This window comes from Enoplosus armatus, chromosome 7, assembly GCF_043641665.1.
Source record: "Enoplosus armatus isolate fEnoArm2 chromosome 7, fEnoArm2.hap1, whole genome shotgun sequence".
In the NCBI taxonomy this organism is placed as follows: Eukaryota; Metazoa; Chordata; class Actinopteri; order Centrarchiformes; family Enoplosidae; genus Enoplosus; species Enoplosus armatus.
The window spans coordinates 21,613,292-21,640,361 of NC_092186.1; the positions used below are offsets into that span (position 1 = coordinate 21,613,292).

At 42.6% G+C, this 27,070-nt stretch overlaps 1 protein-coding gene across 1 annotated transcript in view; it reads right to left on the bottom strand.

The window, feature by feature from the left end:
• Positions 1 to 7,486: 7,486 nt before the first annotated feature.
• cachd1 (cache domain containing 1) overlaps positions 7,487 to 27,070 on the bottom strand; it is a 76,966-nt gene continuing 57,382 nt past the window's right edge. Inside the window, exons 11-27 of the mRNA XM_070909157.1 lie at positions 25,804 to 25,927; positions 25,542 to 25,659; positions 23,745 to 23,913; positions 23,446 to 23,588; positions 22,402 to 22,583; positions 21,498 to 21,608; positions 19,761 to 19,883; positions 18,953 to 19,052; positions 18,687 to 18,803; positions 17,990 to 18,150; positions 17,565 to 17,651; positions 16,177 to 16,293; positions 15,659 to 15,810; positions 14,998 to 15,159; positions 13,975 to 14,052; positions 13,688 to 13,789; positions 7,487 to 7,737 (exon numbers count right to left, since the gene is read on the bottom strand). Of these exons, the coding sequence (XP_070765258.1) occupies positions 7,487 to 7,737; positions 13,688 to 13,789; positions 13,975 to 14,052; positions 14,998 to 15,159; positions 15,659 to 15,810; positions 16,177 to 16,293; positions 17,565 to 17,651; positions 17,990 to 18,150; positions 18,687 to 18,803; positions 18,953 to 19,052; positions 19,761 to 19,883; positions 21,498 to 21,608; positions 22,402 to 22,583; positions 23,446 to 23,588; positions 23,745 to 23,913; positions 25,542 to 25,659; positions 25,804 to 25,927 (2,297 nt within the window). The remainder of the gene's footprint in view (positions 7,738 to 13,687; positions 13,790 to 13,974; positions 14,053 to 14,997; positions 15,160 to 15,658; positions 15,811 to 16,176; positions 16,294 to 17,564; positions 17,652 to 17,989; positions 18,151 to 18,686; positions 18,804 to 18,952; positions 19,053 to 19,760; positions 19,884 to 21,497; positions 21,609 to 22,401; positions 22,584 to 23,445; positions 23,589 to 23,744; positions 23,914 to 25,541; positions 25,660 to 25,803; positions 25,928 to 27,070) is intronic.

A 27,070-nucleotide genomic window follows, 5' to 3' on the forward strand; every position in this document is an offset into this window, starting at 1 on the left:
CACCATAAATTGCTTGCATGCAAGGCTTAAGATGATTACACTGCTAAGATGCGCTTGGGAAACCGGGACTCTGGACTGCACAAAATATGCTGCTAGTGCATGTCTGCTGTACCAGTTGGCAGAGCGAGGACTTACTGAAATGACCCGAGGGTGCTTGGACACCGAGCTCAGTGCTCTAGTTCACAGCGTTCGCCTGGCAGGGACCAGCAGACAGCTCGACAGAAAGAGGGAGAGTGGAGGAGATACAGTGACAGTGAAAAAGAGACAAAGACAAGGCCATGTAAGGGGGGGGGGGGGTTGAATGCTGACAAACTGATCAGGTTTGTGGGATGCAGCGACAGCTCTCAACAGTGCTGAACTACTTACCTGCTAATGATTAGTAAACTGAGAGCCCGGCGTGCCTCCTCTCCATTTTTGCTATCCACCTCAAGGAGAAACAACTTAGCTGCATTCTATGACCTTCTCTTAAAATAGACAGAGGTACAGTACATTTTCAGAAACCACCTATGCTTACCTATTCTATTATGCTTGTGATATCTCAAAAAATGAGATCAAATGAAATAATCTAAGGAGACTGACCCTGCAAATTCACAGATGCAGTTTTTCCTCCAGTTAAATCCTCTCCGTATGCTACAAACTGTCTAGGTGTCTCTTTCAATATTAGAATAACAAACGTATTAACTGCACTGATGGCTATGGCTCATATTGACATACCTTAAGTTAACAAGAGTCAACCTAACCAAAAAACCTGCAGCACAATTATTACGGTTTCCCTATGCTGAATTGCACAATCAAATTACAGCCATTACTGTTTGAATGTGACGAAAAGGCAAATTATTTAAGAAAAATGAAAAAAAGGATTTTTCTTATTGCTGATAAATTCCCTGAAAAGACAAACCAACCCTGTATTAGTCCCTCTACTAATACTTTTCCACCTCCAGAGCCCACCAGTGGCATTGACGCAAACCTTTAAAAAAAAATGGGTTCCTTCCAGCATCACGTTAGCCTCCGACAGCTAGTACAGTGGCTAGCTTGGTTTGCTGTAAACTAAATGAACAAATTACAACTCAATGATAACATAAAAGCTATAATAAAAATAAAAAAAAGATTACCTACAGAAAATGCTCCAACAAGGGCAGTTGGGGATTACGTAACAGATGGCTGTCGATACTTGACAAAATGGTGGACGCAACAAATGTCAGTTAAACTGCTATAGAGCTGAGTCAGTAGTGGTTGCTACTAGCAACAGAATGTTCAACCAACTGCTGCTGGCAGAATGAATAATTTCCTATAACAGCTGGTCACTGTAGTTTTTAGCAAACATCACTGAAACAGAAGTAGATTGTTTGTTTGTCTGGGACTATTTTCAGCTGCAGATTTGGTGCACTAGTGAGTATTTATGGCAGCAGGATGATGTGTGTGGAATTGACTCCAAATTATCTACAGTGCTCATTTTCATCAGAGTTACGGAACATGTCACCCAGTGCAGCAGTTTTAACAATGGAGGTCTGCGGCACAGAGGAATTAGATATATCAGGATTTGGCTACACAGACTACACTTGTTAGACGGATCTGATCACTGCTGGTTTTGGTCTTTTCATGGGATTGTTTGTTGACAATAAAACTAAATACAGAATGTCACCGGATTCATCCCGACACAAATGCTAAACTGGTTGACAACATCAGAGCGAGGTGAAATTGAACTTCAAATTGCATTTCAAAATGTAATAATTCACCCCCCCCCCTTTCTAAAAGTAAAAACCCATTAAAACACAACAGCATACTGCATACCCCCCCCCCCTCCAAACCAAAGCAGCCTCTTGTTATATTGTGTCAGGACCATGTTGTCTCTCCATCTGTGGTCATTTCCCAGGTCCCCTGGCAGGATGTACAGAAAGGCCTCATAAATAACTGATAGGGTCTTCCAGGCAGTATGTACCACTATTCTTCCTCCACCCACAAATGGTATGACCTGAGGACAACAGCTTGAAACACATAGAAAAACACACTTCTCTTGTGGAGCTAAGTGCAGACTGTGGCTGAATGACCATTTTACTCTGAAATGCCCCATTTCTTGAAGTAGGGGTCATGGGCTAAAACAAACTTAGGGGGGGGGGGGTGGATAGCTTGAGGTTTACGAAGACGGCAAAGAATGACGTTAGATTTATACAAATATAAAGTGAACTTCTCCCTCACTACAAAAGGCCACAAACCTCTGGTCTTTTCAGCACAAAAAAAACATGATTAAATAACTTTGTGTTCTCATCTTTGCAGGAAAAAGAAGCATGACTTTTGCTGACCCAATACTGGGATTTAACCATTGAGTGATAAATTACAATTGTAGATAGATCTCATGTATTGTTGTGACGGTATCCAGCGGGGTGGATACTGGCATACATGGTTCTTATTGCTGGAAATGCATCTCCTCAACTACTGGGTCAGACAAATATCCCCAGTTTGACATAGTAGCAGCCAGTTCTACATGTCATTAAAAACACTCCCTTCCAAACAAGGCCAAAAAGCCTCTGAAGAGCAGCTTTTTTGAAGTGTAGGTGTCCTATATCCCTGCGTGAACCACAGAGAATAATGCAGGCTGGAGAGGCATCAGACAATATTACTGTGGTGTCAGTGAGTGTGAATGCTGGGCCAGCTATGAAAACAACACACACAAAATCCCCTGCAGATAACTTACTGTACGTGAGGTGGTTTGTGGGTGACCTGGTCCATGACCTCCTACAGTAAGAAACCTACTGGCCCTACTGACAATAGAAAAGTACAATTATCAACACGTGGACCTTGATATCAACAATGACAATAATGTTTAGCTACGTCTATTTTATTTCACCTACTAACTTTATTCTAGTTACCACATGTATCACATGCAGGGGGGATTGGGATTTGTGAGGAGGGGGGAGGCCTTGTCCAATGAGGCTGGGGTGGTTTCCACAGACCACATGGTCTATGATAGACTCTCTCTATGCTAACTGCCCAGCAACAAACTATGGAGTCATAGGAGGGGGAATAGGAAAAAGAATAAGGAAAAATAAAAGAAAGGGATAAAAAATAATTAAATTACATTATATAAAAAGACATTTTTTAAATATATTGAAATAGAGCAATTTATATGCAATAAGTTAATATGTTTTTTTAATATATACAGAAATAAATGTGAAGATAAATCAAAATGCTTATAATTAGTCTTATATATTATATTTTGTTATTTATTTATATTTCCATTTATTTCCCTTTACAACCTGAGAGGCGAAAGAGAGATTAAAGATAAATGTTTTTCACATGAGTTGAGACCAAGACATGGGCTAAAAGGAGAGTGAATATTGGACTTCCATTCATCAAGTGGCCAGAAGCACGACTAATGATCTTGCCCCTCCCTTCAAGATGTGGGAATTGGCAGTTGTTGGCTCGCATGTTAGCCACATCCACTTCATAATGGATTAGCTGCCCGTGAGTTCTTGTGCCAAGTTTTAAAAAGTAGATAAACATAAATAAATAGCTGACTGTAGCTTCACGTGTTGCCTCAACACTGGATAGATGTTTTTCACAGCAGGTGAAAACTGATAACGTTGATGATGGCTCCATCCCATTGTAGTGTCCTAAGCAGTGCCAGTGAGGAAATACGCATGACCGCAGGTTCATGGAACTGGACCAAACAAAGGGAATGAAGCCAACATTAATGCAGTGAGCGTCGTCTGCACTGTGGGTTCAAACTTGAAGGCTTGCTGCACCTCAAGCCACACCCCAGTGTTTGCTGATGGAAAACACCTGTTGATATCTCTGAGGCGACCTCAAGTGCAAACAATTAAAAAGAAAAAAGAAAAAAGAAAAAAAAAAAAAAGACTACAATAATAATAAAAAACCCAGACAATTTAAGTGTAAAATGGACTTTATCACATTCACATTGCAATAAATCTCAAATTTGATAACTTTATATGATACATGAGGGGGGTGACACATGTTCCTTCAGTACATTAATTAATGCGATTCAGAGTGTTCTGTATAGACACACACACACACACACACACACACACACACACACACATATACTTGTTTACAACAGCTGGTAAATACTGTTTAAAAGTTCTCCAGAAAAAAAAAAAAAAGCTTTTAACAACAAACTCAACTTGGAGACACACACACACACACACACACACACACACACACACACACACACACACACACACACACACACAATCACACAATCACACACACACACACACACAATCACACACAATATACTCCCGAGACTGCATTTGATCTAAAGATTGCCCTGAAATGCTACCAAGGCGGCTTCGACTTGAGCTTTGTTTGTGTTAGGTAAATAAATCTGGTTTATATGGTCAAACTTTCAACAATGACTGGTCTGACGGCATAACTGTGATGATAAACCTTTCTGTAATCCAAGTCTTGAGTGGAATATTTAACCCACGACACATCCAATGAGTTCAAGAACAGTAGCAGGCCTACTTCGAAGATTTTCTAACATGAATGTGTAGCCAAGATAAAACCAGTTGTTTTTATCCCTCTGCTCTATCGGGTGTCAAATCATTTAGCACTTTTGCAGTTTAAAGTCTACTGAGCTCACACTTGTTTGGTTGTGCAAATGTAAATATTCTACTAAAGTGACAAACACGCTAAAATAACTGTAAATGAATGAATATGGCTGACAGTCTTATGTAGCAACAGAGCCGTAGCACAGCTTAAAGCAGCCTGCTGTAAACCCCGAATCCAGTACAAGGGTGTTGTTTTGGTCATTACTCAGTGAAAAGGTATAGTACCGTTTTCTTTTTGCAAATCTAAAATTAGTTCATGGAGCGATAAGCTTTCTTAAACATTTTGAAGACACGTGATAAAACTTTAAAAACTAGAAGTCTCTCAAATGTAAAAGTGTGTATTAATTTTTCCAAGTACTGACTTCCATCCAATATGGACCTAAAGAATAATAAATCTAAAAAAAAAAAAAACATCCAAGGCATCAAAAATATAGTGAGACGCCATGAACAGACAATTCAAAATATCAACCCGAATATCTGAGCGTCATTTGAAGCATACATCATGTCTTACCAACATAAAAAAAATAATATGGAGTGTACAGGTAATAGCTATTCTGTATTTACACTTCATAATGAATCTCTGGAAAAACAATAGACATTTTCTTTGCACCCAGAAATAAGTGGATGCCACGCTGATGTGATTTGACCAGTTGAACAATCAAACCCACAAAGCACAGATCGGGTGAAGTGACTCTTCATCAGAATAAAAATAAGTGGATTTCTCAATCATGATCATTTCGCCTATAATTCTCTAATACTATCTTGAAAAAAAAAAAGAAAGCAATAATGCACTCATTGAAAATGTTCCGATCATCATCATTCTTTCTTCACACACTCTGTACTCACACACACACACACACACTCATCGACACACAACAGTTAAACAAGAGACGTGTAGAAAAGACATTTTGAGTGGTTAACCACAGAGGAGCCGACAGATGGGTGTCACCTCTGTACAACAACAGCAGCATCTCTCCCTCTTTCACTCACTTTGATGAGAAGGAGGCTCCATCTTGGGCATCACTGGATAGTCAACTGGTTTTGCACCAAATCTAGAACACAGCCTTAACATACATACAGTATCAGCTTGGCCTCAGAGGCAAAAAAGTTGTGGCAAAGTGAGGGGGGGGGGGGGGGGGGCAGCATTCTGTGCTGGTTTTTCTACTCAGGCAGATAGAGGGGACAGCACTTAGTCTCTGTGAATCTCTCAGGACCTCTGTGAGGGTCCCCAATTATCCTCTCACACCAAATCCCCAGCAGCGACTAAAGCCAGGAATGTTTTGCTGGTGTGAGTTTCTCTCCTCCCTCCTATATCCCCAGGAGGCTGCCTCCTGATACCGAGGACACGTCCAGAATGAGGATGTTCTGCACAGCAAGTCTTACCTTACAAGAACACCAAGACCTCAGTGATTCAGGACTGTGAATACACAAAGAAAAAAATGTGCTATATGTCAAAGACCACTTCCTCCGACACAGGACGTGATTAAGGCTCATTGTTTTCGTTATTTTACCAATATTCACAGAAAAATGTATTGTTTTTGAAAGGAGCAGATTTGATTTTAGGTCCCTGCTCATCCAAAAATGCTTCCTGCTTGAAGAAGACACTGTTCACCTCTCTGTATAGTAAATGGGATCCTCTGGTGGAGAGGATAGCTCAGAATACGCTTCTGGTAATAAAGAAAGTGGGGGAAAAAAATAGAAGGAAAATCCGAGAGTCTCTCTGTGTGGAGAAAAATAATGTCGTATTACTCATATTCTTAAAATTCAAAATAAACACAACTGGTCACAGATTTTTAGCGAAACAAAAAAACTGAAAATAATGAGCCCTAAATATGATGCATTGGTTACAGGAAGTGGGTGGCTACGCATCACTCATCCTGACTACTTTCTTGTTTGTTAGCGGCAGCTGCTTCCTCATCTGTCCCGAAAATCTACCTCTTTAATAAATAGTAGAAAAATAATCTTTTCTTCTTTAAAGTGTTTCTTCCTATATTTATGTGAATAACTGAAGATTTTCTGTACTTTGAAGTTCACAGACACTCGTGAAAAAGTCCAAAATATCTTCCCAAACCATGCTGTGTGAGGCCAGCGGCTGCTCCTTTGGGCAAAGGCAGCAACTTTCAGAGAAAACCAACTGTGGGAGTGTCTCTCTGCAGAACCAAGGAGAGTAGAGCTGGAGGAGAATCCATGATAGAATCCCACATTAGATCTTGGTCTGTGTGGAAATACACATTTTTTACTCGTTTTCACAAATGTAAGGAGTGCTCTGCTCCCCAAGTGGGCTTGGTGGGGAAACAACCTGCGTGGAGGCTGGGATGGAGCCCTGAGACAGAAGGGGTCCAATCAGCATCTAGATTTCTATGGTAATTTGATTATTCTCTGGCCTTCTGCATGGAAATGAAAATGTTTGTCCTCCCTCGAGGCTTTCGGGTTCCAGTTGTGTCCTCTCTCCTCAACGACTGGGCTCAAACAGCGTTTTTGTTTGCTCCCAAAAGGTTGTTGTGTGCTCTTATGGAGTCCTGAATGCCAAATTCCTTCAGACCTTCAGAAAACAAACAAAATAATCTCATTCGGTTATTTTTACTGGCCCAGGTCTGGTCATTTTCAGTGTGTGTAAAACTGTGTACACCTGCCAGGGTTTTGGACTGGGGTAAAAGATAAAAAAAGGGGGGGGGGGCTGAGATGGAGATGTTGGCACAATGAGACCATGAGGCTAATACCCATGTTAAGCTAAACATCCATTCATGGAGGAAGTCCAGTGACACTGTGGGTTTGAGTCTAGCTGTGGCTTCTCTCTCCCTCCGTCCATCCTGACAGCACCTACCGTGTGCCGTCTAATCAAGCATAAATGTTTTTAAAAGTAGTCTTTAATAAAAAAAAGGTGGTTCCATCCTCGGCAGGAGGGCGAATGCTGAAGATCAGCACTCTGCGTCCACACTGTGCACGGTGACCGCGGCCTGCAGGTGGTGCGTGTGCGTGTGCAGCGGGTGGTGGTGTGTATGCGTGTGCCGGTACGGGGGAAACTTGTGGCTGAGCAACGCGGCCGTCTGAGGAGGCGTGTCCAGGTCCAGGTCGTCGTCGTGGTTACCAACGTCGACGCCTGCTGAGAGCGGGTCGTTGTTTCCGGGTGGATTCTCGCTGTCCTCCTGTGGACTCATGGTGCTGTAGCCTGGAGACAAAAATACACTGGCTTTACTGGACATGCCACAAAATAAAACCTTTAAGTGACGACACAGTCTTTTCGGTTTGCGCAGCCCTGTTGTAACCTAGAGTTTCTTAAACTTTGAGTCGGGTCCCCATGTGAGCCTTCCTACTATGCAGATAAGGCAATGGGAAATTTGTAAAACTGATATTTGCCTGATCATTGTCAGATTTAACAGGTTTGTATCAGGTTTTCTACTGTATGCCATTGAAAACAGAATACAAAAAGGTATGCCACACTCAAATTTACAACTTGAAACTATGTGATTGGTGGGTCAGGTTTAAGGTTGAAAGGTGGGTTATGAGCCGGAAATGGTTGAGAAACCTTGCCACAACCCCCAACGTGGAAATTGTTGTGCTCCATTTCTGGACTCTCCCCTTTTTCCTAACGAGGCTGCAAGTAATGATTATTTCAATTATCCACTGAACTGTTGACTATTTGTTTTAATACAGTAGCCCAATGAATTGTTTAATCTTTAATATGTAAAAAACAAAGAAAAAACAATCACAATGACAAACAACACAGAAAAACACCCTACTCTCGCATTAAAGAGGCTGGAACCTGTCAATGTTTTGCATTTTCGCCTCATAAATTACTTTTAACAATTAACTGATTATCAAAGCTGTTACCAACTCATTTTTATATCGAGTGACTCGACAACTGGGGCCATTAGAACTTACAAGCCTGAAAGTTGGGTCATGAGCCAAAGAGAGAAACCATACTTTCATTAAAAGTTAATACATAGAAAATAATTTTACCCTAAAAACTAGACTGGAAACAAAGAAAACATCCTTGATTTGAAGATTTTACCTAAAAACCCAACAAAAGGGCAACATAAAACAACAACATATTATATACTGTAGGATGTCGCATTTAGGAACTGAGTTGGGGGTTAAAGCAAATATAAAGAACTTAACATAACTGGTCCACATAACATACTGTAAATGTGTACCAGCTTAGCACAGCTGCAGAACATTGACAAGAAAAGGGAAGACACCATCAAAGAAACTACTCAGCAAATGACGCCCTCCAGTCATAGACATTCAACACAGGAACGTTCCTGCGAATACACGCTAACACACAATGTTTCTGAAAGCAGTACAAGCTCTCTGATGGCACACTGACATCTAAATATCCCCACCGGGCATTTTGTGCTCCTCGTTTTCAGCTTTCTCATACAATGTGAAAAAAAACCCCAAGAAGCATACATATTTATGACCACTTTCCTACACATCGTGCACATACGTTCAGCCTGAGGGGATGGAAACATGAGCCAACATGGCAGCGAGGATACATCGGTAAGTGGAGCAGTGGGAGGGCAGTACTGCCGTCATTACTGGGTCAGAGAATCAGTAGCAATAGCAGATTGAACATAAAGAGGCCAATATTTTGTGATACTACTTCTAGCGATGAAAGAAAATGTTTAAATCATCAATCACCAACTCAGCCAAATGCACCTCCAAGTTCGTGATGATGGAGGTTACTAATCAACGCTGCTAAATTTCATGAAAACCTTGTAGGCTCTGGGTTTATTCAGTTTGCTTAATTATTGGCTTTCACCACCTTCACGGCCATGAAATCCATCTGAAACAACTATCTGACTATAAAATGAAAGCATTTGGAGTTGATCTGGAAATGAACCCACTTTGCTCAATTCCTTTAGTGCCGTCTCTTTCAGATTCTGAAGTGATACCAGCAACATGCCGCACGACGGGGAACATCAGTCTGTTATTACAGTCGAGCAAATAACCCCGTAAGCCTGAGCGCCTCGGCGATTACATTTATAGAAAAATCACTACCGTTTTGGATGATGAAACATTAAACCTCCAGAGATACTGAACCTAGTGATTTCGGAGCATGTGTGTGTCAGTGGGGGTTCATATGTCTATGGCATGTAGGCAGAAGGCAGTAGGTTGGAGCGAGCGTGTGTGTGTGTGTGTGTGTGTGTGTTTGTGTCAAATGTATCTCCAAACAACAAACAACCTCCGACAAACATCCAACAGTTAATCATGTAAGCCATCAAGTAAACATGTCTGATCCCGCAGCATTCTTCTGCGGGCTTTGGGAGTTCATTTCATCAGGTTTTGTATTGGCTATCTAGCAAAATGCTGAATAAATCTTGCACCAAGCCAAACTATTCATAAACAAGACGAAGAGTCTAGCGGCTCTGTGAGGATGTAGTTATGCACAGTGGCGCTTTGAGGTAAATGCTAATGTCATGGCGTGCTAACAGGCTCACCATATAAAGGAGACATGCTGTTGCTCAGCAGCGATGTTTTGAGTACCACCTTTAGCGCGTTAGCATGCTAACATTTGCTAATTAGCACACAAGGTACAGCTGATGCTGGCGGTAATGTCAGCTTTCCGGGTATTTCGGCATGAACCAAAGTATTGAACAAATGAAAGTTTTGACCTGATGGTGGCGCTAGAGAAAAAGTCAGGGGACCACCAAAGTTACTGTAATTCCTCCTTATGGGGATATAAATGTACGTTTGTGATGTAAAAGAAGTAAATGCTGCATGTGTCCTAAAATCCGGTCCTAGAGTCAAACTGAGAGGTTTGCTCAGAAACGTCCCTCCCTGATCCTCAGAAGATTAGCCGAGCTTTGACACCAAACGAAAGAAAGCTGACAAAGACGAGGAGAGGCAGAAGAATGAGCAGAGGGAGTGACAAGGAGAGGAGCAGGGGAGAGGGACGAAGAGAGGACGGGATTAAAGGAAAGGGACGGATGGAGACTTCAAAGAAGGTGCCATCTTCAGCACAGTTTATCCCTCTTTTCCCCAAAGCAAGAGCCAGAGTTTCAGGCAGGTCTACAGCAAACTGTGTCCTGTTGACAACAGATGTGGACAGGCAGGGTAAACTACCATGGCATCGCACCTTGGAGACTTTTCTTTTAATAACAGCTGGAGATGAGTCCCGGAAACAAATCCTGGACAGTTTACTGACTGAGTTAAAATACAGAGTAATTAAGTCTGTGACAAGCTGAAAGACATTGAAGACGAAGACGCATCTATTTATAGGAATTTAAACATTTATTAGCCTTCTTGCCAAGAGTTTGAGGAGAAGATCGATACCACTCTCATGTCTGTGCATTGAGTATGCTACCGCCAGCAGCTGGTTAGTTTAGCTTAGCATAAAGACTAGAAACTCACTAATTAACACAGTGTATCTTGTTTGTTTAATACAAAATGTCGATTTGTGGTTTCACGGGGATTACGTGCCGCACTACGGCATTTCTTGGCCGGGCGGGAGCAGTGACTAGCTGAGCTAAGCTGAGCGGCTGCTGGCTGTAGCTTCAGATTCAGCATTGAATCAGTGGTATCTGTCCTCACATCTAACGTCCCACAAGAAAGTGAATAAGTGCATGTCCAACATGTCAAACCACTGCTTTAACTCATCTTCAGGATCTCTAAAAGAGTGCCCCAATCAAGAAATCATAATAAATGTGTCCCATTAAATATCCTCAATACCATTTCTCCTTTCATGTTTTCATAATTTGGTGTCAAGATTACATTTCTTTGTTATTTTGAAGGTGGAATGAATTATATTAGTTTGTTGCACAAAACAAATGATGATAGCTGCCTCTTCCTCTGTCTAGATATGAATTATACTGTACAGAGCAGATGCAAGTATCAGCATGAACTGCACAATGGTAGGGGGTAGGGATATGTATGTATGCAGTATGTACAGTACTCATTATTAAACGGGTAATTCAAGGCATTGCCTGGAAGCTAATATTGCAGCTCAAGCCAGAACTGCCAAACAGCACTCGGTATGTGTGCGTCACTCACTCAACAGATTTAATGCTCTGATCCTTCGGCGATCTGCGTGCAGCTTGTGTGTGTGTGTGTGTGTGTGTGTGTGTGTGTGTGTGTGTGTGTGTGTGTGTGTGTGTGTGTGTGTGTTATCATGCCCTTCAGCAGAACGAGTGAGTGGATTGTGGTAGGAGGGCACCTTTGACCGAGCAGAGAGGAGCAGCAACACTGAAGCGTCAACTTGGTAATGAATTTCTTTTAATCCCTGACGGACTAACACCCCCTCTTTCCATTATTTCAAACTCCTCTCTGTCCCTGTCCTCTTGCCCTTGCATTTCACTCTTATTTCCCCTCTTTCATCATGTTTGCATCTCTACATCTCTCCATTTGTCCTCCATCTTCAGTGTTTCTTTACCATCCCCAGCTACACAACATGTGATAGTCTTTCCTGTCCACGTATCTAAGGCTGCTCCTTTTATTAGCCTGTTCGAATCGCCGCATTCTGCCCTCTCTCTTTAAATACTTACAACACGTGATAGAGAATTCGGATGTGCTTCATAAATGGATTAAAAACTTTAATATATTTGGCACTTCTTCCTCAAAATGTTCCTTCGAAAACTGTAGTTTGTAAAAATAAAAAAAAAGGTACGTGATATTTAGGATTATCTTAAATTAATCTGTATTGTATACATATGTTATGCCGGAGATGAAGTACAGAACGCTGGCGTCACTAAAGATGAACTCTAAACAAATTTTTATCTCACATCTCTTTATCCACTCTGGTTTAACAGCTACTGTACATGCCGCTGACAAGCTGTTACTCGTGTCTTTGTTTCACTTTAGCCCACTCTCCTCTCTTCATCCTTGTTCTCTCTGTCATCATCGGTTATGCAACAAGTATTGGAGACACTCACTGCCAGGAAGTGGAGTGATGCCATATGTAGGTGGTAAGAGCCCGTGTGGGTTGAAACTGTCCATCCACGCTCATCGAGTGTCAGACTCACCGAGCTCTACAAGCGGTTACAGTGAACATGAGCAACTCTCCCGGAGCTAGAGACGAGAGAAAACACGGTTCTGAGCTGTGATATAATGAAAAGAACAAGCCCGGAGCTGAGCCACTGCCAGAGAACTGAGTGCTAAGCGTGGATTTGAGACTGTGCTGTAACAGTCATTTAAAATGATGATACCTGAGCCCCAAATATGATTTTTGATAGTGTAGCGAAATCTTATTATCTTGATAAGTTATGTTATGTTATACAAAGAGCCTACTTTTAGAGAAAGTAAACTTAATTTCATGTTCTGCCCACATCTTCCAGCTCTTCCCCGGGGATCCGGATGGTGTCCCCGGGCCAGGTGGGATACGCACACTCTTCCAGCATGTTCTGGGTCTACCCTGCGGTCTCCTCCTCAGCTGGTTTGCTCGGAAAGCTTCCTGATTAGATGCCTAAACCTTAACTGGCTCCTTTCAACGCAATGCAGCAAAGATCCCCCTGAATATCAGCGCTCCTCACGCGGCCCAAAACAACGAGCCCAGACAATCCAGGACTTTTGTTCCAGAGCCGGTGCTGTGTGTAGAGATGAGCCCCCCGTGGTTGTATTTACATCATCCTTTTAAATGTACAGTTATGTAGCTGTGCTTATGCTGCAGAACTCATGTGGTTGATGCTGTCATTTCATGGAGTGCAGGACGGGCCAGTTTTGTAACCAGTGCATGATTCATTTTCCAGAAAGCAGATGATTTTAGACGGAGCTATCTGTTGTGTAAGACTAACATGACATGGGGGCAGTATTTACAAGTATTTACAAGAATAACGCCCGACAAAATTGTTGGTGCTTCTTCTTTTCACTTAGTTGTCACTAAATATCAACTTCTTCGACAAACCACGGGGACTTCAGCTTGACCAGCAAGCATTTGTAAAGTACATTCAGTCAGGTTTGACAGGATGTCCTAACCTAAACCTACAGAGAAACCATGCAACCATTCCCGAGGAATTCTATAAATAGTTTTGCTGCACAGCATTACTGGCATTTCACATGCAACCTACTCAATTCCTCTTTCCATCAGTGCTAATGTACTGCATGACACAACTAGTGGCTTTGAGCCGTTTCTGTACATTTCAATGCATGTAGAGTGTGTGTGAGAGACAGGTTGTTTGCCTTACCATGGTCACTCTCTGTCCCAGATCGCCCCCAGTACCTCCGTCTCCGTTCGGGAGTGTGAGTGTGCCGCTCAATCACAGCAGCAATGAATCGAGTGTTACTGACTGTAAGTGAACAGAACGCACCAAGGCCATGTTTAGTAATCAAATACTTGCGCTGTCACATAGCAAGCCCACGGCAAATTAAAAACAACACTGTAACTGCTTCATCGTTAGTATTCAAACCCTACATTTAAATGTTCTGCAGCACGGGAGTTGTTTCTATCAATGAGATATCAAACTGTACTTACTGATTCCTCTGTCCTCATGGCTGTCGTCATCCCTCTCATCTCTTTCGTTATCCAGGTTGGACATTCTCACGGACATTTCTGAGGCAGCATGAAGGTAAAGGGGAAAAGAATAAGACAAACGCAAAGATGAGATAGATGTTCATATGAAGTATTACAAGCAGGAATGATATGTGAACAGGGTTTCTTTATCCGAAGCCAGTTAGTTTAAGATGGAGTTGATATCCGTGTGGGGGCTGCAGTTGATATTCCTTTTAGCTCTTTAGCCCAGATAATAACCTGTGCACATGGGGATATCAGCCAGAAGGAAGGCTTATTTGTCTACATGAGTGCATGCTTATATAAGGGTTCAGTTTGGAGAAAAGGGGTGCTACACATGTTTATCCTTTCCTGTGTGTGTGTTGCTGGCACAAGCTGCAGCTGCAGAAGAGACTGAAAATCCCCTCCCCACCACCACCACACACACACAAAAAGCGAAGTAGAGCGACTTTATGAGCCAATTCCTCAGCCTAATGCCTCGTGATAACGTAGCCAGTCTCTCCACCATCCATTCCAAGTTGTTTACCAAACTATCAGACTGAAAGTGACTTGGACGCAAGAGTTTTAATGAGGTTGTAATCTCGTTTGATGTTTTTGTCAATAACGCTGAGTAATTACACAAATCATGCAGCACCAGCTGCTGCCGCGTGATGCTAATGTCAGCTGTTTAGCTCCAGCAGCCCTCGCCACACTGCTCGTTAATCACGCTGCTTTAAAACTGTTTCTTCCTTTGATATTTAAAGAAATGCCAGTATGTGAAGGTTAATGCAACTGCTGTACCAGACAGTTTCCATTGTTGCTCTCACAGAACAAAAATCACAACAGATGCAGAAAATGATGCTGTGGGATTATTTTGTTCATGGTGCCGAAATGCATTAGTGACAAAAATGACAGTTAAAGGTCTGTTAAATGTCTCTGCCTTACAAGTTGTAAGGTTTCACTTTAACTCTATAAATGTGTGTATTGGAGTCCATCCATCAGTCTTACCCTGTGCTGCCAGCGGTGACATGTGCTGGTGCGAACGCCTGTGGATCTGGTGTCTGTATGCATACACGGCCAGCACCAACACCATGATGCATCCCATAATGCCCCCGGCGACTGGACCCACAGGGGCGCTCTTGATCATGTTCAGAGATGCCACCTCCTCGTCTGTGGAAGAAAGAGAGGAGAGGAAAGGATAGGCAGAAGGTTGTTTACAGAAGTTACAAAGGGAGCTCAGATCCTGACTCACGCTGCGACGCTGAGATGTTTTCTACTTCCCTTCTATTCTCTCATCGGAGTGAAATGCCAAAGAAAAATGATTCGACTGCAGGCAGACGACCAATTCTCCTTGTGAAAAAAAAATGATAACAGAACCAAAAGAAATAACCAAGCAGCAGAAAAGTTTCAGTCAGTCTGAAATATCAGTTATCTGTGATGTACAAAAGTAACGTTTCTGTCGTCCCAAAGACCCTGGAAATAATTACACTTTTGTTGTTGCTTGTTTGTTTCTTTGCTCTGCTCGCTGACGAGGTACACCACAGTACATTTAGGAAAAATGTCTCATAACTGCGGAACCAGAGTCTGCACAGACTTTGAAGGACTCAGCTGCTTTAATGCCTGAAATAAATAAATAAATGAGCTTGATTTATATCCGCATTTGACTCACCTAGGAGTCCCAGGCCATCCGCATAGGGACTCTTGGCGCCGACGATTCCCCCAAAACACTCTTTCTGCAGGGCGCAGTATGGCTTGTCGAGGTGAGTCTTACCATCACTGTCCACCATGCACCACTCACAGTCCAACACGCCGAAGCAGTCACTGAAACAGGCCGCAGAATACAGAGATCAAAATAAGATTGTTGCCGATTTTAAGAGACGGGCCAATAAATAATAATCTAAATAATCTTTCAGGGACAAAAGGGATCATTTTTCTGTCAAAGAGTATTATCAATATAAATGGACAAAAGCCTGTGATTTTCTGGGTGAAAATGTTTTCAGAGAAAAGGACACTCTTTACACTTCCCATTCATTACCACTGGGTGGCACTGTGCGCTTAATGTCTACCAATAACATTCTCATGGTTGGACACGCTCAAGGTCTGTAAGAGATTATATTTCATACATGCACTGGTTTATTCATTATACCCCGTGTACTGTGCATGTGTGTAGTTTAGCGTGTGTAATACCTGCTGGTGTATCTCTGGCTACAGCGAGTGTTGATACACTGGGGCAGAGAGTCATGCAGACTGGGATCAATCACATTCAGACTGACAGGCTCCTGATGCACCTCGCAGCTAGGGTTCCTGTACAACACACACACACACACACACACACAATCATAAAACACACATCTTCTTTGTCCAACTACAAACATTCAGCCGACAACATCCCTTCAAATCCTAGAATGAAACATGATTAAACTTACAAATACAATCAATTCGACATCAAAAGAAATCAAAGCATGAGGCCTCGAAGGACGGAGTCTTCAGCATGTCAATTTATGCAAAGCAGCTCTTAAAGGACAAACTTCAATGCGGCTTGACGCAGCACACAGAGGAAAATCTGACAGTGGAAAAAATGATAATTGCATGTCTCCCTGAAATAAAGGAATTGCCATTTGAAACACTGACGCGCTGTCAAAGGCTGCCGATGGTTGATGAAAGAGAGAGAGAGAGAGATGTGAGAGACACAGGATTAAGACGGAGAGAAAAGTGAGGAAACACCCACAAACTTTTACACGGCTCCCAGAAGGTTTGCAGGAGAACACACACATCCCCAGTCCCAGTGATCGTAACAGGGATATGAAAGGGACTTTCAGACACTGCCATCATGTGCAAGGACTACGGAAATGTGTGGCAACTGTTTTCACCTGACACTGAAAGATTAGTGCAAAGTACTACTGACAGCAAGTAAAAGCAAGTTTACTTTATATCTGAGAGATATCACATACTGAGCATGTGATGTTGAGGCTGCAAATAGTTTGTTCGCATTCATGATACGGGCAACAAAAAAAAATAATAGAAAGAGTTCAACGGAAGTATGTTTGTAATGTGAATGCTCTACCATTCAATCTGGCCTTAAGCACGCTAACTCTTAGCATTTATAACTAAAATCCCGATTGTGTGAGTCAAATAGCACATGCCAGAGGTTTACACCTGGATATTAATTGAACAGATCTTGAGCAGAACCCTTTTTATTTGTCTCTTTGCTTTTAGTTTTTAGGGTCATCCTATGGAGACTGTATCTACCTGGCGTGTGACTGACCGCTCGATCACTGCAACATGGCGCGACTTACACACCAAGAGTGGTAAGTTACAGCATTACTGTTTATAATTAGATAAAAAAGCTCAGCTCATTTTCCATTTCACAAGGAGTTTGAGTTGTTTTAATTGAATGTAAACTCCTTGTATTACCAACGAATGGTTTCCCTCTGGACTCTGTTGGAATGTGCACTCATGGTTCGTGACATGACTACACTTCACACCTTGCTACACTCAATGTAATTCACAAGCAATGCAGAATTGGTGAATATAAACGTAATGCAGTATGCGGCTCAGACATGTCTTGCACTGACCTGTTTTCAGCATTTGTGAGGTTGCCAGTGCACTCATTGACCTCCAGGGGGCACTCACATGGACACTCGCATTCATTTTGCTCCATTCTGAAAAAACACCCGACAATAACGAGTCCAGTGAGAAACATTCATCAAAGTTCACTGTAATGGCATACTATGAAATCCATTGAAGTTGTTTTTTTGGTCAAGTAATAACTATTTGCACACACTGATCCACAGATGTGATGTTTCATTAGCTTCTGTTTGATTATGAACACAATTCGTGCATTATATAATGACTCTGCTGCAGCATTATACGGTCAGATCTGGATCTTTACTAAAGTCGAGAGGTTTGTCTCGTGATCTTGTTACAACAGGGGTATCATCTTGTGTTGGCAAGACATAAAGCAGTCGATCCCTGATGGGTGTGTGGGTGAAGGAGAGACCTGTGGCAGTTGAGACAGAGCCGGTCCACGGTGCTGCAGGCACAGAACGCCAGAGAGTCACACGTCTCGTTGACGATACCAGCAAAGGCGTTGGTGCCAGGGATTCGGGTCAGACGGTACTTAGAACAATGGCTGCCATGGACCAGGTTGGTCAGGTCCCCCTAAGAGAGAGACATATCGTCAACATAACGTCCCACATGGTATCTTGAAGAAGTTTACATCCAATCCAATTTATCAAAAACAAGAAAAGAAAAAGGTAGATAATGAATAGATAAAGAACAGAGAACATAAGAATCAACCAGACATCCGTAAATTAACTAATAAGGGAGATGAGGCACTCAGACACACTCAGATTTGAATTATACTCATTCTGCTCCTTGTTTATTAAAAGTGGGCATGAATGAAATAGTATGAAATGTTGAAATAAAATGTACCTTAATAACTTTAAGCATTAGACCTTAAATTGGGACACTGTCAGACTCTCTGACTACACAAAAACACACAGCAGTTTTCATGAAATTACAGTATATAGGAATAATTCAAGGTTGCAACACCAAGGATCACCACAAGGTGGCAGTGTTATACAATCACATATTCACACATTGCTCAGTAAGGCCTGAAGGGTGTTTGTGTCCGTCTGTCTGCCATTGAGAATCATCTGTGTCCCTGTGCAGTCATTCATGCTCTTGTGCCTTACCATTATGCTGGTGTTGAACTTGTAGAAGCGCTGCACAGTGCGGTCACTGAAGCTGTTGCACAGGTTTTTCTTGACAAAGTTGGGATGGTTCAGGATGTCATTAGCCACCAGCGGCTCCTGCCATCAAAAAAAAAAAAGACAGGATGGATGGCAAAATGAGAAATGAAAGAAAAATAAACATGGAAAGAAGGAAGCTCATTGCGATTATTAAAGGGTACATTAAGTTGTGTTTTGTCACATTTGTATATTAGTCCCTGGTCTTTTACCTTGTGTGTGATGTGCTGTTGCTCTGCAGGGGCATGACCTTTGGGGTCAATGAGAGTGGGGTGTGCGACCAGGTATCCTCTGTCCTCCATTATGAAGCACCTACAATGTACACACACAAATATAAATAGACTGCAGACACAGTGGCTGTTAATCCATTGAGGGTTGATGACAGAGGATCAATTAAAACAATATATGCCATTAGTCATACTAGTACTCTCTCATTGACCACTATTTTTTACTCTGTTTCCCCCAGGGGTTAATTCAACTTCAACCTGCATAATATGGCTCCATTCTACCCCCCCGCCCCCCCTTTCCTTAAACATTCTGCCAAATACTGCTCCTCTCCGCCCCACACCCCCTTTGGGCTAATCCTGTTTTATATGGCTCCTGAACACCAACAGAGAGAGCACGAAGGAAGTGGAGAGAGAGGGAGAGAGATGAGAGAAAGACAGGGGAGGAAGAGGGGACTGGGAGAGGAGGGGGTGGAAGAAAAAGGATGAAAAAAAAAACAATAAGGGAGACATAAAAGCTGGAGAAAGTACGTAGGACTGAGACAGCAGCAACGTCACATCTCCTGCAGGAATGCCATGATAATAAGATTACCTCTTCTTCTCTTTTGCTATTCTTTTTCTCCGTCTCTCGGAAAGTTTAATTCTTGATCAATAAAGCAGACGTTTAGCCACCCTCCGAATAAATTGGGGGGAAAAGGCAAAAAGAGGAAACAGAAGAAGAAGAAAGAAGGAACGATTTGCATGAAGAACAGAAGATAAAGAACGACAACAAGACAACCATCCATCCTCTTCCTACCTGATCTTGTTGCCCTTGTCCTGGTTGCAGATGGGCAGCAAGTCCAGCAGGACCTTATAGAAGTAGCGTAGAGTGAAGTCTATACCCATCACTGCAACTGCATAACCAGGGGCCATCTGAGAGCTAAACAGAGAGGGGGGGGGGGCAGAGCAGAGGAAGACAAGAGACTTTTCTGTGAAATGGTTTGCTGTGATTGTGTGTTAAGCTGTATGCTGACAGTTCAGTTACATTGAACAGCTCACGACTCTACAGTCCTTTAAAAAAAATAAAATCCCAATAAACACATAAACATAAACACACACACACTCTTTAAACCTGTGTTTACAGCGCAATGCAATGTTATGCTCACTGAGCCGGTCATCAACACACTAATCCCGGCTTATCAAACACACTGATAGTGAATGTTTATGTGTATACTGCACATTTGCATGGACCATAGTAAACAGTTCCTATTGTACTACTGAGCGGTGTTGTGGCTATGGTGCATTTGGTGCTATGGTGGCAGTTGCATTTTAATCTCAGCCGCAGTTACAGGCTTCTTCAAGCGTCCGACTCAAAGAGGCCGCGTCCAAAACATTCCGCTGTAACGTCTATGAAACTTGGCCGAGGCGCCGGGTGTAACCCTCCACTCGTTCTCACCAGGGCTCGAGGAGGTGGTTGGAACACAGTGGCTTGCTTGAGGACACTGGAAGAGCAGATACTTGAAGACAACTGTGACTGAACCCGGAGCATTTGGTTGGGGGATATTCGGTCGCTCACTACGCAGCACTGGAGCAAAAATGGTCAGAGGTCTCCTTCAAATTGTCTCCCATCTTCAGAGGCCGTGCGCTTCCGGGCTGAGAGCCTAACGGCCCACAATCACGTCTTGGCTCATAACGAGAGTGAATCTGTTGATGAGTAATATCTCATACGCAGAGATGATCATTTTATTGCCATGGTGTGAAAATTCATATAAATGTGTTAATTGTGAAATGCTTAAACCTGCAATAACTGACTTTTTTTTGTTGGCCACTTGGGGGCAACGGAAACAACAACACTGACATATCATCACCGTTCAAGTTGATATGGTGAACGTGTTGGCAAACAGCTGTTTATTTACACATCCAGCAGTCACAGAGCAACATTGTCATTCATCTGGAGTCCATCTAATATTCACTCTCTTGCAGCTCAGTTTTTGGTCTTTAGCTGCTTAATGCTCCTCTAAGTTCACCAGCTGAGCAGGAGGGGCACAGTGGGTTTTTAAGTGGGCTGAAAACATCCCTATGAGGGCGGTGAGAGTGAACCAAAACAGTGAAGTTGTGGGTCGGACGTCTTAACAATGAGTTGAAACTCAAATACAGGATGGTGACACACACATTGCTCCTTCATTTCCACAGGTTCTCTTGAGACCGTTGCTTTAAAGACATCGTCCTAGACTGAGTCGAAGGCACACAGAGAGGAGCCATGCAGTCAGTGATGCCAAGTTTTGCATGTTTGCTAGAATTAGCTAACATTAGCCACCATTAGCTACTGGAGTGTATTCAGCTGAGCATGGGTAAGTTTTATTCCTGACGACTTCAACTTTCCATTTGTAAGAGGGAGATTATGTTATTTCTTCTTTCAAAAGTTATATAGCCTCGCTGTAAAAGTAGTACTTTTATTAGGCAGATACTTATTCAGGGAAATACTTGACTCGATTTCCTCTGGCGCAGTAAAATGGAAGATGTCAGAGAGGGTTTGCTGCGCACTTCTTCTTACCTGGAGGCATGGATGGTGTGGCTGATGGTGACAACGTAGCCCGCCCCGCCCACATCCAGGTACGGTCCCGTGAAGGTGATGAGGCCAGGGTTAGCCACAGCATGCTGGTACCTACACAACACATCACACAGGCAGAAGGTTATTTTGACCGTCTTCATTTCTCCTGGCTGCCGAAGCAACATAGTGACATGTTTTATCCAAACAGTGTAACTGTGAATTTTACTTTTTATCATCGACTGTATACATACACAGCTGTGGATTATATCGTCTTATTGACGATCACTACTTTGGAAAAGTTTGGATTCACTGAATATGACAGGAATTCTTACCTGATTAATCCAATTGTTATTTTGACAAAATTTCAGTCAAGCTTTTCTAGTCTGATTATATATTTCAAATACATTGCATCCAAGCTGAATGTAAAAACAAGTTTACATGTGTGTGGTTGATTTTTTCTATGTATATATTTGTTTCAAGAAAGTAGTAAAAAATAAATAAATAAATAAAAGGTTGAAACTCTACAATTAAAGCAGAGTTGACATCAGCAAAGCAGAACACGTGACATGGGCTGATCTGTAAAAGTGGGACTATAAATGTAATTTTTTAATGATATCATTAGTCATAACATGACTAAAAACGTTTAAAAAAACATTGTGTGCGTCATGTTGGCTATTTGACAACTCATCACAACAGTTTGATGAGAAATCTTAACTTCATTCAACTCCACTATGGCTGGTGGCCATTTTCAGCACAAACATGCACCTCCAGTTTACACACATGCTCATTCCCTTTAACTCACACCTACCCTACACACCCTACACACCCCCACACACACCCACACACACACACACACACACGTCTTCACTCATGTCTCCCACTTCACACCCTCCAAAGTAAGCCTCACCATTGTCTGCGGGTCGGGTCGAAGGCTTTGTCCATCAGTGATCCTGGGTAAATCCGGAGCACCCCACTGGGCGTTGCTATGTAACGGCGCACAATGTAGCAGTTGAGGCTACTCATTTCCATTAGTGTCATCCACTCATCCGTGACGTGACTGGTCGCCATAACCTCGTTCCTGACAGAGGACTGCAGAGGAGAAAGGATGAAGGGATGCAGGGAGACAGAGAGAGACAGAGAGAGAGAAGACAGAAAAGGAAGAAGGAGGTAAACAAGGAGGGGAGAGGAAAGTTGAGACAGGAGAAGAAGAAGTGAGAGTCTTAATCTGGGGTTGGCCTGAATTTAAGTTGGATAAAACTTTTGGCAAGTTTGCCTCCAGTCTTCCCACAAACAAATAAAAGATGACTCCTGCCAATTCAAGCACACCTAAAATGATTCTACCGTTTTGCTGCTAAAGATAGTGATACATCATTTTTAAAGATCCATTGTGAAAGTATAATCTAGATAATCACAAATAGCAAGGCTCAGGAAACCAGTATTTAGGAATAAGTGGGACTCGATTAGCCCTAAAGCCCTGAAAAACACCCTGAAAAATCACATCTCAGTCCCATTTTCAGAGAAGCTTGCAAGTTTGAAAGGGGTGATGAGGTCACTGGAGGGGGCCTTTAAGACTAGCCTGGGAATCAGAGCTGGGACTGGGGGCTTAGAGTTCAAACTCTCACCCCCCCCCCCCCCCCAGGACAGGAATGCACACAGACTGCCAAAACCACGTGCGGGTTTGTCCCCTTCTTAAAGGTGCAGAGCGTCATTTTAAAATGTGTGAGCTTGTAGCTGTAGCCTGAAAAGTTGCTTGTCAGATGTTGTAAGAAACAGAATTCAAGTTGCACTTAAAAAGTACTTCTTAACACTTGAACGATCTCGGGACGCCTTAAAATATGTGAATATTTGTGTACATGTCTGGGACGGGGCCGCAGGGCAACATGAACCCGGTGTGTGCCTACAGGCTGGTCTTAGCCGTGAGGTGCCTCTGTGTGTTCCCGTGCTTGTGTACCTTGAGGCCTGGGTTGGCTATGAGCCTGGTGTTATCACTCAGGTAGGCGGTGTAGTGCTCCACCATGCGCTTTGTTTCTGGCTGACTGAGGTGCTCGTAGGGAGAGGAGAAACTACCAGCTGCCAACATCACTGTGGGGGACTCTGGGAAAGAGACGGAAAGGGGAAAAAGCGACAGTCAGAGATGCTAATCAACGTTTTAGAGCTGACTACGGCTAAAAATAAAGTTTGTGGACTCATTTATAACTCCAAGATATCATATATTAGTCCAGTGCTGTGGATTTGGGGCTTTTTCCTTACCAACTGTTGCAAGCTGTTTGAAGTGCAGGCAGGAGCTGGGCTGACCCAGCAGGTCTAAACGATGGTACAGTAGCTTGGAGCTGGGAGCTGTGTTCAGGTTCTTCAGGTGCTTCACTGGGATCTCCGGCTGCACATACACGATGCACAGGATGAACGACGTGTCCTGAACCTACAAGACAAGACAGGAGTGGAGGATGAGGCTGATGACGTGCAGTGTTTTTGTTACTGTCAACATATTCCATGAGAAGACCAAAACCAACTCTGCATCAGTCCGTTCCTTAATACTTTCCAACTTCCTGAGCCTGTCTGTGGCTTTCAACCCCCCCCCAAGCCCATTCATCTTACTTCAACAAAAGACATAAATCTTTATGGTCCCAAGTATTTCCTTTCATTTTCAGTCCCTTAAATTTCCTTAAACTGCTGGACACTGTAGTTTTAAGCAAACACTTTTCACAGTAAACACAGCATTTGCCGGCGGATTAATACACTTTTGGTGTGCTAGAGAATATTTCCAGCAGCAGGACGACACATGTTGGATCGACTTGAAATAAACTACAGTGCCCTCAGTTTTTGGTCTATGGCACAGAGGAATGAGCTTAATATTTAGTACAAACAAACCATTGTTGGATTTTGTCTTTTCATGGGATACTTCAAACAATGCTGCAGAATTGAACTGGTCACAAGCACAATAATGAACAATACGATAAACTCAGGAAGGAGCCCCTGGACATGATTTGTGCTCCAAAAGGACAGAATCACGCAGGGAAAAAAAACAGACTCTTCTCGCTTTTTCTTTCTGGGCCAATTAACCATTTCTCTGGCTCTGGAGAGTTCATTTTAAAAAACAGAGACAGCTGCCAAACTCACGGCAAAGGTGACGTGTTTGAACTCTAGCGCCTGTGTGAAAAAAGAAAAAAAGAAGAAAAAAAAAAACAAAATGTCAAAAGCTTTTTAAAAAAAAGGCTAAAAGCGAAATGCCTAAATTAAGTGTGATATTTTTGCTCCTGCCAAAAATCTAAATGTCAGACAGCAAAAAGACTCAATATGGCGTGATGTTATTGCTGTTCTGTTGCCATTTGCTCCTAAAACATGACACTTCTGGGCCTGAGAGGAAAAGCAGATTCGAGGGACAGACACTTTCTGGGTGTGGGAGCACTTGGTTTTTATTACACCGACTAATTTAAGGTGGCGGAGGTTTGGTGGAGACATAAAGGCTGGGAGCATAAATCTCAACACTGCTTTCAGACAGCGGTGCAGTAATGATAAAGAGCTATGGACAGGAATGGAAGATAGAGAGAAAGTATATGAGATAGTTATTCTCCCACCGCGACAATGGCTCATTGGCCCAGAGCCAAAAGATCATCATTTGTCTCTGCTCTGACTGTGCAAGTAAGTGCTTGTTCTGCTTCAAATATATACGATCCTTTTGCTCACATTTACTCAAGACAACTGGCATTCAAGTGAGGGAGAAAAAAAAAAAAGACGCAATAGCCAGTTTATAATCTTCACGTGGGATAATTTACAAATGATTCTCTGGAAACTGCATCATTTATTTAACTCCTCTTTGTAGCCCTATATTTCTTTCCTTTGGGTATGTGTAACTGTAAGGACTGCAATTAAGTCTTGATCAGAACTTATCTCATCGCATTTATATGTATGTACGTTTGCTTATTTGTGTGAATCTACAAGTGTAAAATAGTCTACAGGATGTTCATTGTTCAATCTAGGCTGAGGGCAAAGTGCTGGACTTCACCAGTGAACACGTGTCGGATGTTTAGTCTCTATTTGGACACCTACCAGTTTCCAGGCGTAGCTGACGTTGTATGCGTCTTTGCTGTTGTCCCTGAGTCGGTTGGCGTGCCAGGACAGAGAGGAGTTGACCGGCACAGCGATGACCTGACTGCCCAGGGGAAGGCTGCAAGAAACACACAGCATTGAACGACAACAACAAAAAATATGCTATGCTACGTATGTATCCACGGCTGGGAAAATTCTGGTTTTAGATGGTGAAGCTGAAGTCAACTTTAAAAACAGTTTGCTAAAACACTTCCTGTCTTACCCGAGGATGTTCTGTCGGACAGCAGGGAACCCTGGGATATTCTCGTAGTGGATAATGTCCGTGTGCAGGGGAGGCTCGGTCATCAGGTAGGGCCGTGTCAGCGATGGATGCATCAGGGTGTAACCTGGGAAATCAAACAAGCAACTTTTTTTATCAAGTAACAGACAAAGACAAGTGCTGAATTTACAGCAGCCATTAAATGCAACACAGGATGAAGTGACGAGGTTTGATTCCAGGGGACACCACAGGTAGGGCATTGACGTATGCAGCTGTAGGTTTATATAAAAAAAGTAACTTTAAGTTTTCATTTTGACCATTTCTGAGGACACAGTCATGAAAAAAATATCAGAAAGGCTGTGAAATCCTTGTTTTTGCCACAGTGAACACACGCAGTGACGTTATATCGCCAAGAAGCTCAGCAGCAAACAGTACTCTGGTGGTGCAAAGGAGTGAAGCGCTGTGATAAACACAGCCCTTAACAGCAGCAGTAATCATTTCGGGAGAGCCAAAGAGCCCTGAAGACACTGGACTGAAAGCCCATCTGTTTTGAAAGAAGTAAACAAACAAAATAATGTGTGTGTGTGTGTGTGTTTTCTTTTTTTTTTTTAATGCAGTTCTAATACCCTGCGTATGTTTGAAAAAGAAAGTGTGTCATCTCTGTCCTCACACGGCAAACTGCAGTACACATAGAGAGGACCAGCATACATAAATCTATATACATAATCCAGTTCAGGTGCAGGCTTCTTACATACACACACACACACACACACTCAAAAATATTTCCAGTTTACTCATCTGCCATTTTGACGTTCCAGGTCCGGAAGCCTCTCGTCAGTGTATTTACCTGCACTGTAATTAGCAGCAGACGACTTGAATGCCAGCTCATAACTTTAATGGGACTCAATCGTCAATGTTTACCGAGTTGCTGCGCTAATAAGCACGGTGCAGTAATGAGCTATAATTTGACGGCGTATTTATTAGAATAACAAACATTTTAGAGGGAAAGAAAAGAGAGACTCACTGAACGGCACGGCCCGAGGAGCACAACTCACACGGCTATCACGAGGTTTAATAATAAACACTTACTTAAACCATCCAGGTGAGTAAATGTCAGCTGTCGTCTGCCCAGGTTTTATGTTTTGCTCCACTATACTTCACCTCTCTCCTCCCTCCCTCCCACCCTCTCCTCTACACGTCATGCAAGCCTTCATTTCGACTTCGTCTTGTTCCGGCTCATTTTAAAAATCATCCCTTCTTCTTGCCTCCT